Raw genomic sequence first — 18,792 nt, 5'->3', positions numbered from 1 at the left:
CATTGTGGATTTTGGGGTGTGTTTAGGATCATTATCCTGTTGTAGAAGCCATCCTCTTTTCATCTTCAGCTTTTTTACAGACAGTGTGATTGTTGTTTCCAGAATTTGCTGGTATTTTATTGAATTCATTCTCCCCTCTACCAGAGAAATGTTCCCCGTGCCACTGGGGCTGCAACACAAGCCCAAAGCATGATCGATCCACCCCTGTGCTTAACAGTCAGAGAGGTGTTCTTTTCATGAAATTCTGCACCTTTTTTTCTCCAAACATACCTTTGCTCATTGTGGCCAAAAAGTTCTATTTTAACTTCATCAGTCCACAGCACTTGTTTCCAAAATGCATCAGGCTTGTTCAGATGTTCCTTTGCAAACTTCTGATGCTGAATTGTGTGGTGAGGATGCAGGAAAGGTTTTCTTCTGATGACTCTTCCATGAAGGTCATATTTGTGCAGGTGTCACTGCACAGTAGAACAAGAGTCTGCTAAATTTTCCTGAAGGTCATTTGCAGTCAAACGGGGGGTTTGATTTGCCTTTCTAGTAATCCTATGAGCAGTTTTCTTGGAAAGTTTTTTTGGTCTTCCTGACCTCAGCTTGACCTCCACCGTTCCTGTTGACTGCCGTTTCTTAATTATATTACGAACTGAGGAAATGGCTACCCGAAAACGCTTTGCTATCTTCTTAAAGCCTTCTCCTGCTTTGTGGGCATCTATTTTAATTTTCGGAGTGCTAGGCAGCTGCTTAGAGGAGCCCATGGCTGCTAATTGTTGGGACAACGTTTAAAGAGTCAGGGTATTTATAAATGTTTGAAATTTGCATCACCTGTCCTTTCCTAACGATGACTGTGAACAAGCCATAGCCCCAACAAGCTAATTAAGGTCTGAGACCTTGGTAAAAATTATCTGAGAGCTCAAATCTCTTGGGGTGCCCAAACTTTTGCATGGTGCTCCTTTCCTTCTTTTCACTGAAAAATAATAGACTAATCTTGCTTAAAATGTTGAAAAGAATGTTTCTTCTTTAACTTTATGACTTTTGGAGATCAGTTCATCTTCTACTCACTTAACTATTCACAGTAACAGAAATTTTGACCAGGGCTGCCCAAACCTTTGCATGTCACTGTAATAGTGTATTTTACTCTGAATCATTGGATGTTTGCAGGTAATTGTTCTTGATTGTGCTCTGTGACAATGCAGTGTTGAAATAAAGCAAAAGAATATATTTTGTCCTGTTTCAGAATATTGGTTCAGTTCATTCTGTGCATTTACCATGCAGTTTATTGAGGCTATTAATTTAATGTTGCAGGTTTTAAGATGCTCTAAAAGTTTAGCTCAATCACTTTAATGTTTCAATTTTGAAAGTAAGTTCAATAGCATCTATTTTATGAAAAATTGAAGTGCATCTTCAAATAGTTCTTGTTTTTATCCTCTAATTTGAGATTGTACCATAAAAGGAAAATGGACAATTTGTGGCAATGTTGCAGGGTAATTTTATCTAATGAACTGGCATTGCACTCAAACTTGTTTTTCAGAAATCTCAGAAAACTATTTGCTTTATTTATGATATGCCACGAAACATTGTTTTTCAATGTAATGTTTATCTTTGAATTTTTCTTTGGGCATTTCAGCATTTGACTGCAAGGTCAAACTTACAATTATTGTTGTGCATAACAATATGAACAGCTGCAATTAAAACTTAACTGCAGCAACATCACAGGTACATAGCTACGTAGAGATTAGAGCAATTAACTTATTTGTCACAAGTACTCAAAACATACAGTTTAAAAGCATTGTTTTACATCAACTCTAAGGATATGTCCACACATGACCTGATAATTTTGAAAACGCTGGTTTCGCATAAGAACAATAGGCAGCCACACTATGCGTTTTAAAAAATATCTCTATCCACATTGAAACGGAGATTTTGGCAAATCTCCTCCTCCTGCACATGCGCAGGACACATCTACTGAAACCAAGCAACATGTTTGGTGTCGAATCTTGCTGTACAAGTGCGCATTTGTGTAGTTGCAGACTAGAAAAACTTAAAATGACGGACAGCTGTTGGCTTTCATGCAGGAGAACATAAAAGTAAAAAAAAACAAGTACTGGAGCATACAGAGGCAACCGACAGGGAGTTCACGGACAGATTGTCCCAGCTGACGACGAACATTGACAAACTGACTAACTCTGTTGCATTAATAAAGCACCTAATGTTACATTAGGCTGCTACACATCTATTGTCAGAGAAGTACTTGCATAAATAGGTAAACCACCTTCATGCGAGCAAGGACAGAAAACAGGGCAGAGTGAGTATACTTATTTATTCAGTAAGTTATGGGTCAAAGTATTTGGTGAGTATATTTCTAACTCTTATGGCGTCAGTTTCGTTGCTGTCTGTTCTGAAGTTGTAAGGTTGCATTCAAGAAAACAATGAAATAGCGCGCTGCTGTCTGACAGTGTTTTCAGAAGTCTCTGGTTACCCCGTCCACACTGATCTGGCCAATCTGGCGTTTTCAAAAATACACACTTTGGAGAGCGTTTCTGAAAAGCTCCAGTTTCGGTGGACGAAAACTCCATTTTACTGTGGATGGAGGGTAAAAACGAAGAGAAGAGCTTCGGTTACGGATTTATCCGGTGTAGTGTGGACGGAGCCGAAGTCAGTGAAGTTTGTTGTGGGCAGCCCACAAGTGGTGCCACGTGTCCAGTACCAGAATAGCCTGTCCGCAATCCTAACCTGTAAGTCTTTGGAAGTTGGAAGGAAAACTGGGCAGTGAATGAAAGCTCACTCAGACAACCTTCACTGTAGTGTAGCAGTTATTGCAATGCTATTGCAGCAGCAGTGACCTGGGCTCAGTTTCACTGCTGACTGTTCGTCCTGCCCGTGAAAATGTGAGCTTCCCCCGAGTGATCCACTTTCTTCCCATATTCCAAAGGGTCAGGTTAATTGGTCTTGTGTAGTTTGGAAGCATGGCTGATTGGGCCAGAAGGGCTTGTACTGTGTGGTTTCTCATAGATAACTTAGGGTTTTTACTGGTTGACTGAAGAACAGAATGATTGAAGGGACCTGGTGGATCCTGGGGCCTGGGCCTTCAGGTTTCTGTTTCTCCTGCCAGATGGTAACTGAGAAGATGGCATGACACAGTTGTTAGGGAACAATGGTAATGGATGTTGTCTTCTTGAAGCATTGATATTACCACCGTCAGTGAGGGATTATACTGTGATAAATTGGGCTGCAGTTGCTTGTGTTTCTTTTCATTTGAATTGCTGTACCAGACCATGATGCAATCAGTCAGGATACTTTCAACAGTACATCTGTAGATGTGATCAAAACTGTGTTTTATTAATCAGAGTGCCTCCACATACATTGATTTTTAAAAGCCTAAAAATGACTATAACTGTAAAGAACAATTAACTGGTAACATTTAAGTGTAGCTGTCAGTTTCTTAATAAATTGAAATACATTTAAAAACTTACAAAATATTTTCTGTTTTCATTTTAAGAGGCCAATGGACACATTTAACCATATAACGTATAACCATATAACAATCACAGCACGGAAACAGGCCATCTCGGCCCTCCTAGTCCATGCCGAACTCTTAATCTCACCTAGTCCCACCTACCCGCACTCAGCCCATAACCCTCCACTCCTTTCCTGTCCATATACCTATCCAATTTTACCTTAAATGACACAACTGAACTGGCCTCTACTACTTCTACAGGAAGCTCATTCCACACAGCTATCACTCTCTGAGTAAAGAAATACCCCCTCGTGTCTCCCTTAAACTTCTGCCCCCTAACTCTCAAATCATGTCCTCTCGTTTCAATCTCCCCTACTCTCAATAGAAACAGTCTATTCACGTCAACTCTATCTATCCCTCTCAAAATTTTAAATACCTCGATCAAATCCCCCCTCAACCTTCTACGCTCCAATGAATAGAGACCTAACTTGTTCAACCTTTCTCTGTAACTTAAGTGCTGAAACCCAGGTAACATCCTAGTAAATCGTCTCTGCACTCTCTCTAATTTATTGATATCTTTCCTATAATTCGGTGACCAGAACTGCACACAATATTCTAAATTTGGCCTTACCAATGCCTTGTACAATTTTAACATTACAAGGTACTCAATGCTTTGATTTATAAAGGCCAGCGTTCCAAAAGCCTTCTTCACCACCCTATCTACATGAGAGTCCACCTTCAGGGAACTATGCACAGTTATTCCTAGATCTCTCTGTTCCTCTGCATTCCTCAATGCCCTACCATTTACTCTGTATGTTCTATTTGGATTATTCCTGCCAAAATGTAGAACCTCACACTTCTCAGCATTAAACTCCATCTGCCGATGTTCAGCCCATTCTTCTAACCGGCATAAATCTCCCTGCAAGCTTTTAAATCTTTCATTTAGCAAGAGCTTACAATTTTCATTAAGTTGCCTGGGTTAGAAATCGAAGAATACAGCACAGGAACAGGCCATTTGGCCCTCTTTGTTGTTCCAACCCAGCTAAAAAAGTGAATCAAAAACACCCAAACATTAATCCCTCCAATGTACACCATGTTCATATTCCTCCATCTTCTTGTATCCATGTGCCTATCCAGATATTTCTTAGAAGCCTCTAATGTATTTGTCTCCAACATCATACCAGGCATCTGCCACTCTCTTTGAGTACAAAACTTACCCCTCACGTCCCCCTTGATATGCCCTCTGATTATAGCCTTCTTTGCGGGCAGGGCCAGCTGTTTCTTTTTAGCTAAACTAGCAAATGGTTCCAAGAAACTCATAATTTCTGTGCTGAATTGGTTAATATTAGATCAATTTTGATGAAAACAAAGGGATAATTTGACAGAAACTCCAGGCTGTTATATATGTCAAGCAAATGCAAAGGAAAATAAGCTACTTTTGGATAAAGGATGACTGACAGTTCTTTCAAGAATTTGTTCACGTTATTCTTCAATCACAATGTGATGACTTCTTTGCATTGTGAAACCATTGGCTCCAAGATGTTTGGTTTAACCATAACACCAATCTCCCCTGCACTAAAACTGTAAAATTAACACAGTGTGAAATGTCAAAATATCCTTTCTAATAGGAGCTATTAGATTAAAATTATATTAATTCTGATAAGGATGGTGAATCTATATACACATCCCTAATACAGTTATTTGAAAAAAAATTGAAGATCAAGCTAGTTTAAGAAAATACATTATGGCATTGCAGCATAATGAAGACATTTCTTTTTCATACTGTTGCTTTTGATGATGGTATTTGGATAGCTGTAATTAGCAGCCAGGTCAGTTGAATGCAGTGAAAGGAGTATTCAGGGCACTTGTTTTCTTTTTGCAGCTGCTCTTTGCAATTATCTAGATCACCCTGTAATAATGTAGTAAAAGTAATGTTTTAGTTTTCATATCATCGTGTCACTTTCATAGACTTTGACTGAGGTATCATTTATTCCAATTGTCCAACTGTAGTTCTTGAAGGTAGACATAATTAATTTTGGATGTCATCAGCTAGTTACAAAATTTATCCAGGAGTAAAACACAATTGAAAGCAAATTCTGTTTGTGACCTCTTTTCAAAGGAATTCAATTTTCTTTGAATTAGAGTTTAAATTTAGTTTTTTAAAGATCAGTCAAATTTGCCCACTTTCTAAACTGAGTTATGGTTGATGTTGGAGCAATTATTGTGGTCAATCTAACTAGACCTGAATAGCCAGTGTTTATTTTTGGCAAATCTTTGCCTTGTCCATTTTAGGACTAATTGGAACAATTTTTTTAGGGGGGAGGCTTGAGGGTATTTTGAGTCAGTTGAAAACAGTGGGGACTAGAGCAGGACTTCACATTCTTCCCACTTAAAACAAGTACACACGGCTAGTAGCTTAAATGGTAGTGCTGCTCTCCCCCATTTTCAGTGCCAACCACTGTATCCACAAAATTTACATCAACGATTTTCAATCAAAGAACAATTTATTTTTCAGTTTCTGTATCATATATTGGATACATTATGCTTGTACATGCAACATTTTTTAGAAAATTTAAAAAAATGTTTAAATGAATTCAGAGATATATAAGCAGCTGTGTTTTTTCTCATTTTATTAATAAGGAACTGTAAAGACCTGCCTCTTTACAGTATTAAAAATGGGGCCTAAAGGCACAGGGAAGATCAAACGTTGCTTCATCTTAGGAGATAAACATCATAATGGAGCTCCAGGCGGTCTGCTAGTGAGAAACAACAATGCAAAGCTGCCATTCTTCATATCCAAACCTAAACAGCAAGCAGCTGCAGGTTTTTGATTTTGAGAGGACCCCCAGTTGAGCTGAAGTGTGATTTGTACCTCACACTTCTTAAAGCTCCCAGTTTATTTCACAAGTTCAAGGAATCTTTTTCTGGACATTCTTTACTTGCAACATGTGGAATAAAGACCAAGCCAAAGACATTTCCAAGACCCACAGCAAGGTCTGCTGCTTCACCCATGTTAATAGGCAGGCAAGGGTAACTCTTATCAGGATATAAACAGGGTATGCTCAGTCTTTTAAGGTATTAATGCATTGTGACTATCAAGGCATCCTGGTCTGACATACATATACAATATATTCAAACATATAAGTTTCTGTCAAGCATCTTTATGATGTATCTATCCACTGGTAGGAAATTTGTAAATAATGGGACATGGCTGCACCATAAGGAGGCAGTCACTTAAAACTGAGGTGCACAGATTAATTTCCCTCACTGGGGGTAGTGTATTTCCAGAAGGATGGTGGAGGTCAGATCAATTAATGTATACTTAAGGTACAGGTAAATAAATATTTATAAGACATAGGAAATGATGGTTATAGAGAACTGGCACAATTTGATACCAGCATAGATCAGCTTTGATCATATTGAATAGTGGGGCATGCTTGAGGGTTCTAGTGGCCTATCCCTACTCATATTTTCTTCTGGTCTTGTGTACCTTCAACATAGATAATGGAGGCATCTTTGGAATGATCTGCGGACAGATCATAGAGGAGCAAGCAGATCTTGAAGTTAATTTGTAAATGTTGCTCCAGCTTCATTCAAGGAGAAATTTAAAACCTATTTTATGCATATATTTGCATAATTTTAAATGTGAAGAAATCTACAGGTTACACACTTCTGCAAGAACACCTACACTTTGTACAAGAAATCTGTGAAGCATAATGGGTTTATTTAAAAGATGCTAATTAAGTGTGTGGATTTTCTTTAATGCATTATTTAACAACTGATTTTTTTTTCTTCAGGCTATCCGTGTCTTAGGGCTGTTGGGTGCGTTAGATCCATACAAACACAAGGTTAATATTGGGATGATTGATCAATCTCGTGATGCATCAGCTGTCAGTCTATCAGAATCTAAATCAAGTCAGGATTCAGGTATGAATAGGTTTTGCATCAAGGATCAGCTGTATTGGTAATATCTTGACAATTTTTTGATGAGCTCTGCTATTATTTGTTTCTGGTCTTTTATTTTTGATATGAAATTGTAAGTTATCTTTTGAACCAAGTAAACCACTGATCTGTATGTGCTTTATCTTTGTGAAAGGTAATGCTGACATAGCACTAACATGTCAGTGCAGCAGGTTTTTGACTTTGACCCCTTGTGGAATCCTAATTTAAAAAAAATCATGGTAAAATGCTGTTGTAATGTTTCGGAGACAATGTTAGTACTGTCAGTGTTTTTCTGGGCAAAATAAGTTGCAGCTTGCTCTGTCTAATTTTGAGATTCTTTCGCAAGTTCAAGTTTACTGTTGTCATAGATGTACGTGCACAGGTTATAAATGCCGTGAAAATTCGCTTTTTGCAGCAGCAGTCAGTAAATTCTTAATTAAAGGAGAAGATCATAGGAAAGTACAGGACAGGAACAGGCCCTTTAGCCCACAGTGTTGTGCCAAGCCATCTAAAAAATAAATTAAGCTACCCCCCCCCCCAAAAAAAAACTAACCCCTCCTACCTGTGTCTATATCCCACCATCTTCCTCAAATTCACATACTAGCTAAACGTCCCTTAAAAACCTCTAATCTATTTGACTCTACCACCATACTAAGCAGTGCATTCCAGGCATCTACTGCTCCCTGAGTTAAAAGAAACTTACCCTTCAATCCCCTTTGAACCTACTCACTCTCACCCCAATGCATGCCCTCTGGTATTAGATATTTCTACACTGGAAAAAAAATACTCCCTGTCTACTCTATGCCTCTCATAATCCTATAAACCTTTGTCAGATCTCCCATAGCCTCCACTGCTCCAAAGAAAATAACTCAAATTTGTCTACCCTCTCATGACAGCACACACCCTTTAAACCAGGAAGCCTCCTGGTAAACCTCTTTTGCACCCTCTCCAAAGCCTCAACATCTTCCCTATAGTGGAGCTGCCAGAACTGCATGCAATACTCCAAGTGTGGCCAAATCAGTGTTCTATGAAGTTGCAACATTAGTTCCTGGCTTTGAACTCAATGCCTTGACTAATAAAAGCAAGCATTTCATAGCCTTCTTAACCACCCTATTGACCTGTGTAGCCGCTTTCAAGGAGACATGAACTTGGACCCTTTAGCCTTGCCCTTAACAGTGTACTACCAAGGTGCAACACCTCACATTCATCTGCCATTTCTGTACCCATATCTGCAACTGATCTATATTGAGCTGTATTCTTCCACACAATCCACAACTCCAGCAATCTGCTCTGATCTGCAAACTTTCTAATCCACCCATCTACATTTTTATCCAGGTTATTTATATACGTCACAAACAGCAGAGGTCCCAGCACAGATCCCTGAGGAATACCTCTAATTACTGTTCGATTAAGTCCCTTCGATCACTACTCTCTGTCTTCTAAGCACAAGGCATTTCTGAATCCAAACAGCCAATTCGCCATGGACCCCATTGATGCACCATCAATAACTCACTCTGAGACGTAAAGGCGAGATATCGGCTTTTATTGACTGAAGAAGGAGCCAGCAGTGAGTGACCATCATACTACATCCTGGAGAATGAGGCAGAGGATCAGACCTCGATTGCCTTTATACAGGGGCCTGTGGGAGGAGCCACAGGAGCAGTCAGAAGGGGGCATGTCCAGACAGGCACATAGTTCACCACATTCACCCCCCCTTTGTTTAAAAGAGTCCCCATGTGGCGAAGTTTCTTACAGGTCAAGTCTATCAGGTGGTCGAACCTGTCGCTGCGATCTACGTAGCACCGGCTGTGATTGCACCGATGCCGGCGACATTGGTGATTGCACAGGAGACGGAGGTTGTGCTGGTTCCAGCTCATGCATGTGCGAGGCACCTGGTATATAAGTGTCATGAGGAGTCTATGTAGGGCCTGGTGAGCGCGGTGTCACCTCGGGTACAGGGTTCATAGTTACTGGAGAGTGTTCAGGGTAGTGGTCTGCTGCACCTGCGGGTGCCAGGTCGTGGATGGAGACCGTGTCCTCCCGCCCATCAGGTAAGACCACGTAAGCATACTGGGGGTTCGCATGCAGAAGGGGAGTCTTTATTGCTCCTCACATGTTTCCGGAGCAGCACTGGCCCCGGGGACGTCAGCCAAACTGGTAGAGCGGTCCCAGTGACAGACTTCCTGGGAAAAGAGAATAGGAGTTCGTGAGGGGGGGGTTGGGGCCGCCATCCGACCAACTGGGCCCTCCAAGGGCTTGTGCTTGGCTCAATGATCCCCTCCCTGAGCAGCCGCTGCACCTCTGACTGAATGAAGGCCCTGTCCCCTGCACTGTACCTCCTGCTTTTAGTCGCCACAGGTTTACAGTCGGGGTCAGGTTGGCGAACAGCGGTGGGGGAGGGACCTTGAGAGTGGAGAGACTGCAAGTGGTGTCGGTAGCGCAGCTGTCGTGCTGGATGGGATGTGTGTGTCGCTGTGTGTGTGTGGTCAATAGTGATGAAGTCCCACAGAACTGAGGATTCCGGACAGTGAGTGGTGGGAGGGGCCCGTCATACACCATAGTCACACTTTCGAGATGGCTCTGGAAGTCCAGCCCCAATAGCACAGGTGCGCACAGATTAGGCATGACCAGTAGCGCAAAGTTCCGATATTCTGTGCCTTGCACCACCAATGTCGCTACACAACCCGCCCGGATGTCTGTGGAATGCGACCCAGAAACCAAATGGATCTTCTGACTTACTGGCCATATTGCGAGTCCGCAGCGTTGCACTGTGTCCGGGTGAATAAAATTCTTAGTGCTGCCCGTGTCAAAACAGGCATCTAGTCCTGTGCCCCTCCACCCGGATGTCCATCATGGACCTTGCAAGCTGGTGTGGGGCACTTTGGTCGAGAGTTACAGTGGCCAGAGATGAGCCTTCGGGGTACCCGGTAAGCATCGGAGGGTCGGGGGCAGGGCATGCTGACGCAGACAAAGATGGCCGCCCACATCCGGGCATGCAAGATGGTGGCCCCCATGTCTCGCCCGCAGCGCTGCACTCCGCTCGCAGTTTAGACTTACAGACCTTGGCGAAATGGCCCTGCTTTCCACAGCTGGAGCAGGTCACTTCTCGCGCTGGACAGCGTTTTCGGGGGTGCTTTTTGTGGCCACAGAAATAACAAAGCACAGGCTTCTGACGGGCCACCGCCATGGTCGGGTTCGGGGAGCTCGTGGAATCTCGACTGGCAGCGGCGAATGAGGCGTCCACGGAACCGGCGGGGAATCGCGCGACTGGACAGCTTCGGCATAGTGCAGCGCAGCTTCCAGAGTGTTGGCCGTCTCGGTCGCCGAGCGTAAGGTAAGATCGAAGTGTTCCAGCAGTCGCTGGCGCACGTACACTGACTTCAGTCCCGTCACAAAGGCGTCTCATACTAGCAGCTCCGCATGTTGTTCTGCCGTGAGCGTCTTGCAGTCACAAGCTCGGACGAGTGTCTGTAGTGCTCGGAGAAACTCGGCGCTCGATTCTCCAGGCCGCTGTCGCCAGGTAGCTAAACGATGTCTTGCGTAGACGGTGTTCACCGGCCGCAGGTACTGTCTTTTGAGGGCGTCCAGTGCCCCTTCGTAGGTCGGCAGGTCCCGGATAATGGAATAAACTTTTGGGGTGACCCTCGAGTGGAGAATTCTGTACATAACGGCAGGGTCAGTCGCACGAAGCTCCGCCAAGTATGATTGGAAGCATGCAAGCCAGAGTTCAAAAGCAAGAGCTGCTTCAGGGTCTTGAGGGTCCAAATCCAACCTTTCCGGATGTAAAACGGTTTCCATGTTTTAAAACTTTCAGTCAGTAAAATTGATGCACCATCAATAACTCACTCTGAGACGTAAGGCGAGATATCGGCTTTTATTGACTGAAGAAGGGACCAGCAGTGAGTGACCATCATACTACATCCTGGAGAATGAGGCAGAGGATCAGACCTCGATCGCCTTTATACAGGGGCCTGTGGGAGGAGCCACAGGAGCAGTCAGAAGGGGGCGTGTCCAGACAGGCACATAGTTCACCACACCCATGCATCTTAATCTTCTGGATTATCAAACACTTTACTAAGATCCATGTTAACAACATCTATTGTGCTACTTTGATCAATCTCTCTTGTCACCTTGTCAAAAAAAACTCAATCAAGTTGGTAAGACACGACCTGCCACGCAGAAAGCCATCCTGCTCTCCCTAATTAGGCCATGCGTTTCCAAATATTCATATACTATCCTCAAGAATTTTCTTCAGCAATTTCCCTGCAAATGAGACTCATCTGTCTGTAGTTCCCAGGGTTTTCCCTTTTCCCTTCTTAAATAGAGGTACAATATTACTCACTTTCCCAATCCTCCAGCACCTCACCTGTGTCTAGACAGGACTCAAAGATACTTATCGAGGTTCCATGAATCTCCTTTCTTGCCTCTTTCAATAACGGGGAGCAAATCCCATCATGCCCTGGGGACTTATCCACCTTAATACTCTTTAGGAGGCCCAACTCTTCCTCCTCCTTGACCTCTAAATGACGTGATATACGAAAGCCTGCTAGTTTCCTTAGCTGCTTATGTATAGGGAGTACACATTCTGCTCCTAACCAACCCGTGAGATTGAGACAACTCTCCCACCCCAAACCCTGGTTTGCCTGGATGTTGTGTAATTTGTTACCCTGTTACAAATTCAGTTCCAGGAAATAACAGACCACAGACTGCATGCGATTAAAGGAATTATATTTATGAATCTTAACTAAAGAGTTAGTAAAGCAAAAATACAAAAAAAATTGTCCATTATAATTAAACAGTCAAATGTGCACAAGTTGGAGCTCAACTTTTTCAAAAGGCATATTTACTGATCCTCAGTCGACTACAGATCCTTGTTCCATTGAATCACGGCCCCCTAGCGGTTCGAATCCTACGACAGGTTCTCTTCAGTGTTCTCCCTCTTCATCCCCTGCCAAACAAAAAACTCAGCTCACATTCCAAAGCACCCATTATCTCTAACCATAACCTAAACCCTGCTTCTACAGAAAGACCATTACATTAGCAGTGAAACCTTTCCCAGGGTGTTACACATATTTGTACACTCAGCACTGATCACTTGATCCTCCATATCCTTTTCCTTAGTAAACACTGAAGCAAAGTCCTCATTAAGTACCTCACTCAAATTCTCCACATCCAAGCAAATGTTCCCTTCGTTATCCTTCTGATCCTGCACCCTCTGCCAACGTATCCTCTTGCTCTAGATGTAGTATAAAATGCCTTGCGATTCGTCCTATTCCTATTTGCCAAGGGCTTTTCATGGCCCTTCCTAGCATTTCTAATTGCCTTCTTTATTTCTTTTCTAGCTTGTTTAGAATCCTGCTTCATTTGATCCTGACTTCTGAAATTTTACGTACTTTTCCTTTTTCTGCTTGACTGAATTCAACACCTCACTGGTCATCCAAGCTTCACTTATCTTTCTATCCCTGTACTTCCTCCTAACAGGAACATACCTTTCCTGTACTCTGTGCAATTGATCTTTAAACATCCTCCACGTGTCTGATGTGGTCTTGCCAGAGAAAAGAAAGCAGCTTTCAACTTCACCTTCACTTTGAGCCTCACTGTTTTGTGTTACTTTAGATTAGATGCTGGTACTTACATCGCTAGAGCGATTTTAAAAGCGTTGTTGAGTAAAGCTCTAATCTTGTTTATAAAAGGCTACACACATGGAAATTGCATAATAAATCATCTACACCAAGCAAATGAAGATCGAAACACCAGCATATACAAGTAGACTTCCAAGAGGCATTTTCCTTAAATTCTGAAATGTTGTCTGCAGCTTCTGCACTATATCATTTCAGGAAACTTTTAATATTTTCTAAGTCTTTTTTGATTCTATATCCTGTGCATGTTTGAACAAATGCCTATTCTGCTGGGTCACTTCATGAAACTGATTATAATTTAAACAACACACACAGAATGCTGGAGGATCTCAGATGGCCAGGCAGCATCTATGGGAAATACAGTCATCATTTCAGGCTGAGACACTCCGGCAGGTCTGGAGGAAAAAAAACCCTGAGAAGGAGATTGAAAAGGTGGGGAAGGGGAGAGAGAAACACAAGATAATAAGTGAAACCTGTAGGGGGAGTGGTGAAGTAAAGAGCTGGAAAGCTGATTGGTGAAAGAGCTACAGGGTTGAAGAAGAGGACAGAAGGCCATGGAAAAAAGAAAAGGTGGGTGGAGCACCAGAGGGAAGCGATGGGAGGGCAAGGAGTTAAGGTGAGAGAGGGAAAAGGGGAGTGGGAATGGTGAAGGGGGAAGCATTACCAGGAGTTTGAGAAATTGATGTTCATGCCATCAGGTTGGAGGCTACCCAGACAGAAAATAAGGTGTTGTTCCTCCAACCTAAGTGTGCTCTCATCACAACAGTAGAGGATGCTATGGATGGACATATCAGAATGGGAATGGAGAGTGGAATTAAAATGGATTGCCACTGGGGGATCCTGATTTTTCAGGCAGGTGGAGCTCAGGTGCTCGGCAAAGTGGTTTCCCAATCTACGTTGGATCTCACCAATATACTGGAGGCCACTGCAGGAACACCGGACACCGTATATGGCCCCAACAGACTCACAAATGAAGGACCTCATGTGGAAGAACTTCTTGGGGCCCTAAATGGTAGTGAGGCGGAAGGCGTAGGGGCAGGTGTAGCACTTGTTCCACTTGCAAGGATAAGTGCCGGGGGGAGATCAGTGCGGAGGGATGAATAGATAGGGGAGTTGTATAGGGAGCGATCCCTGCAGAAAGCAGAAATTGGGGGGAGGGAAAGACGTGCTTGGTGGTGGGGTCCTGTTGGAAATGGTGTAAGTTCCAGAGAATTATGTGCTGGACATTATGTGGTTGGTGAGGACAAGAGGAACCTTATCCCTGGTAGGGTGGTGTAAAGATGGGGTGAGAGAAGACATACATGAAATGGAAAAGATATGGTTGAGGGCAGTGTTGATGGTGAAGGAAGGGAAACTTCTTTCTTTGAAGAAAGAGGACTTCTCTGTTCTGTAATGAAAAGCTTCATCCTGAGAGCAGATCTGGTGGAGACAGAGGAATTGAGAGAAGGGGATGGTGTTTTTATAAGTAACAGGGTGGGAGGAGATATAGTTCAGTTAGCGGTTGGAGTCCATGGGTTTGTAAGTAGGTAAGCTGTCTCCAGAGATAGAGACAGAGAGTTTGAGAAAGGGGAGGGAGGTGTCGGAAATGAACTAGGTAAATTTGACGGCAGGGTGGAAGTTGGAAGCAAAGTGAATGAAGTTGACGATTTCAGCAAGGGTAAAGGAAACAGCACCAATGCAGTCGTCAATGTAGGATAGGAAAAGTGCGGTATGGTCACCAGTGTAGGCTTGGAACATAGACTGTTCTACGTAGTTGACAGATAGACATAGCTGGGACTCGCACCCTCCCCCTTCAAGTTTCACCTATCACCTTGTTTTTGTCTCTCCCCTCTATCCACCTTTTAAACCTACTCTTCAGCACTTTTTCTCCGGTCCTGCTGAAAGGTCTCGTCCTGAAATGTCGACTGTACTCTTTTCCACTGATGCTGCCTGGCCTGCTGAGTTCCTCCCGCATTTTGTGTGCGTTGCTCAGACTTCCAGCACCTGCAGATTTTCTTTTGTTAATAATTTAAACAATTATGGTGAATGTATTCTTTGAATGATAACAACCTTGTTATACATTTGTTAAATCCTAATCATTCAAGTCTTCTGTCTGTGTTTGTTAATAATGCAAGATATGCTTTGTGTGCCACTAACTGAATTTGAATGCCTCCCCCCCCTCCTCTCTGTTTAATACAAGTATTTCTATTTTCTGCTGAAATTCTTAGGAAGTTTTGTTTGGAATTGAATAATGCACATTGCCAGACAATGAATTTTACATCATCATATAAAGTGCTGTCTTGCAGACGGTTATGGATCTCTTGTGTCTTATTCATACAACCAAATTTTATCAACCTCAACAGCTGCGGATTATTTTACTATGAAAGGTCTCAGTTGAGCCCAAACATGTCCTTATGCAACAAGTAGCATCATGCACTAGGACCTGGGCCAACTGCTAATGTATAACTGCAATCTGCACCATGTTGTTCTGGAAATGCAGTCCATACTGTAATTAAATAACCACTTTATTTAAAAATTATATACCCCCTCTGATTGAAATAATGAACTTAATTGCTTATTGTTTGGCAGTGTAGTGACTTGTTTGAAAGGTAAGAGTTATGATTAGACCATTCTGAGTTTAAACATTGCTAGGTTGATTGCTGGACAATACTAGGTGTTGTTCATTCAGTGAAGCATAACTATAACCAGACACACTTTATGAAACTCCAAGCCTTATTTATAGCTAGAGGACAGTTGAACAGCTATTTTCAGGTCAAATTTGGTTTTTTTTCCCAAGTGTGTCTGCAAGCTATCATTAGGGTGTGTTTTTATGCCTACAACAATAAATAAAGATTGTTCATGGGAATTGATTAATCTCTGGTTACGGGGCTGTAAAACCCATTCAAAGTAGTAGGATAGTGAATGTTGGTAAAGCATTTCACATGGAGAGTGATGCAGAGAAGGAAATTAACATTGTGGCTTTATTAAATGTTAGTTCTATATAATTTATGATATCAGTGGTGCTGCAAAACTGGGTTTAACAAACACTGTCCTTGTCTGACTTTGCAAATGTTGGTTATACCTTTTAGTCTCTTCATCTATAGGCACTTTAGGAAATCAAGTGTGACCTTGTGTAATAAAATTTAATGATATTGAGCACCCCTTTAAACTAAATTGACTATTAATACTAAAACATTATATCTGATGCATTTTCTCTTTTTTGCAATATTTATGGATTAAGCAGCAAATGCAGCATTTGTAATAAAATGTTTTGTAATTGTAATTACCTGCTGGTTTAAGAAGGAGTTGTAAATAAGATTTATTATGACTGTTTTCAAGGGGGTTATTTATTTCTCTTGCAGTGCTATGGAGTTTAAGGGAAGTTAAGTTATTCTCAAATGTCAATATAAAACATGGACAACAAATAAAATTAGATTAGTGGTGTCTGCACCATTGACAATCGCCATACCTTTCTTATTGTTTGTAAATATGGCGACTGGATGAAGTGGCTCAGCCTAAAACGCCGACGGCTTGATCTCTTTATACACGTTTTTTGAAAGCTGAGTTCTTCCAGCATTTTGTGTGTGCTGCTCTGGGTTTCCAACATCTGCAGAATCTCTTGTGTACGTGATGATTTTGTTGTTATCTATGCTTGACATTCCTTTTGGATCAGATATTGAAGGAAAATGGTATACTGTTCATGTTATTGCTGATGTGTGACTGCTTAAGATTGTTTTACTGCCTGCAGCTGCTTGAGGGAGTATTTACAGTTCAACTGCCTTGCTCAGTTTTTGCTTTGACATGTACATCATAAGTTTTTCCATACAACAGAAGGCAAATGGCACAGTCATTGAGTCGTAGCCAAAACAGAAATGGAAATCTGAAACAAAAACAGAAAATACTGGAACACTAAATATGTTAGGCAGCATTTGTGGAAAAATCTGAATCTGATCTGATACAGGAGCAGAATTAAGCCATTCGTCCCATCGAGACTGCTCCGCCATTTCATCATGGCTGATCAATTTTCTTTCTCAGCTGCAAATTCCTGCTTTTTCCCTATTGCCCTTCATGCCCTGTAAGTAAAACAAAGTTAATGTTTCAGGTCAAAGACCCTTACTCATTTAAAATTCTAACTGGAACTCTGTTCCATCTTCCACAGATCCTACCTGACTTACTCAGTGCTTCCAGCATTTTGTTTCTTTGCTAGATTGTTAAGTATTGGTCTTTAATATAAAATTTAAGTTAATTCCTAGTAAGACATGGTCCTATTTTTGTTTCCCATTTTAAAGCATAGGTTGTAAAGGGAAACAAGTTTATTAATATGACAAGAGGCTAATATTTATGCTTCTACAATCCTTCACTGCGATTTTTCTGCCTTTAAAGATGTTGTGAACACCTCAGAAAAGGCCCTTTTCTATATAATTCTGTTATAACCTCACACTAGACTAAGAAGTTACTATTTCATAGGTTGGCTATGATCAGAAACCTTTTCGATCCAGCAGGCCTGCAGCTTTACAATTTTTAATATTCAAAAGGGATTCCTTCTTTAAACTGTTACTCTTTATTTTGATTGCAGCTGACTACAGCACCAGTGAAATGTTGGTGAATATGGGGAATTTACCACTGGATGAATTTTACCCAGCTGTTGCCATTGTAACCCTCATGCGTATCTTGCGAGACACGTCTCTTTCAAACCACCACACAATGGTTGTTCAGGCTGTCACTTTTATCTTCAAGTCTTTGGGTTTAAAGTGTGTCCAGTTCTTGCCTCAAGTTATGCCCACGTTCCTCAATGTTATCCGAGTGTGTGATGCCAATACTCGAGAGGTAGGTTTATTTTTGAATGAGAGCCCACAATTGTAAAAATCTAAATGCCCAGGAGTATCTACCTAACATCCTGAAAGGTGTTAAATTTATTCGTGCTTCTGTTGAACAGGTGGCATTTAGGTTTAATAATGCATTTAGCATTTATTAGAGCTTGAGGAACTATTGTATTTTAAGGCGCATTTATATTATTTAGGCAATTCTGTAGAATTATTGTGTAATGAAAATACTGCACCATAATATAACTTATTTATTATTTATTTATTGACATACTACATGAAATAGGCACTTCCAGCCCTTTGAGTCATACTATTCACTAACCCCGATTTAATCCTAGCCTAACCACAGGGCAGTTTACAATGACCAATTAACCTCGTCTTTGGACTGTGGGAGAAAGCTGGAGCACCCAGAGAAAACCCATGTGGTCACTGGGAGAATGTATAAACTCTCAGGCAACTACAGGAATTGAACCCAGGTTACTGGAACTGTAAAGCGTTGTGCTACGCTATTGTAAAAAGTGCATAAGTATTTTTGTAAGAAGCATAATGATTATGTGCAAAGTTATGTTGTCTCTTCTTAAGACCATTGACCTTACTGGGGCAGAGGCAAGCAACAGCAGCTCGCCGGAGTATTCAGCCCTAGGCCAATGGAAGATTAAATCGGTCTTGTGGCTTTTGTTTTTACCACATGAAGATGTGGTCTCTCCCAGGGACGAGGTATTTGGTCTATCGGCTTTTCTGTAGTAGTGGGTTTTTACGAGTTGAGGTTGCCAGCTATGAGGTTGCAGGAGGTTCAACCCTCTTTTTGCAGCTGAGCTTAAGACCATCCATGGTGGAGTTAAGGTGATGCTGTGCCCAAACCAAATAGCTGAGACTTGGAGAAAAGTGTGGTGTTATTCCAGTCCATCCCATGATCTTACAGATTTTACCTGAGGGATGTTATGTTAATATTCAATAAAGA

The 18,792-nt window shown here is 41.7% G+C and overlaps 1 protein-coding gene across 4 annotated transcripts in view; it reads left to right on the top strand.

The window, feature by feature from the left end:
* mtor (mechanistic target of rapamycin kinase) overlaps positions 1-18,792 on the top strand; it is a 342,240-nt gene that overhangs the window by 95,374 nt on the left and 228,074 nt on the right. For all 4 annotated transcript variants that reach the window (XM_059951708.1, XM_059951709.1, XM_059951711.1 and 1 more), the window contains 2 exons: positions 7,246-7,375; positions 17,585-17,835. In XM_059951708.1, the coding sequence (XP_059807691.1) occupies positions 7,246-7,375; positions 17,585-17,835 (381 nt within the window). The remainder of the gene's footprint in view (positions 1-7,245; positions 7,376-17,584; positions 17,836-18,792) is intronic.

Source organism: Hypanus sabinus, chromosome 27 (assembly GCF_030144855.1).
Source record: "Hypanus sabinus isolate sHypSab1 chromosome 27, sHypSab1.hap1, whole genome shotgun sequence".
Lineage (NCBI taxonomy): Eukaryota > Metazoa > Chordata > Chondrichthyes > Myliobatiformes > Dasyatidae > Hypanus > Hypanus sabinus.
The sequence above is the reverse complement of the archived record's forward strand: the minus strand, read 5'-3'. Positions and strand labels throughout refer to the sequence as shown.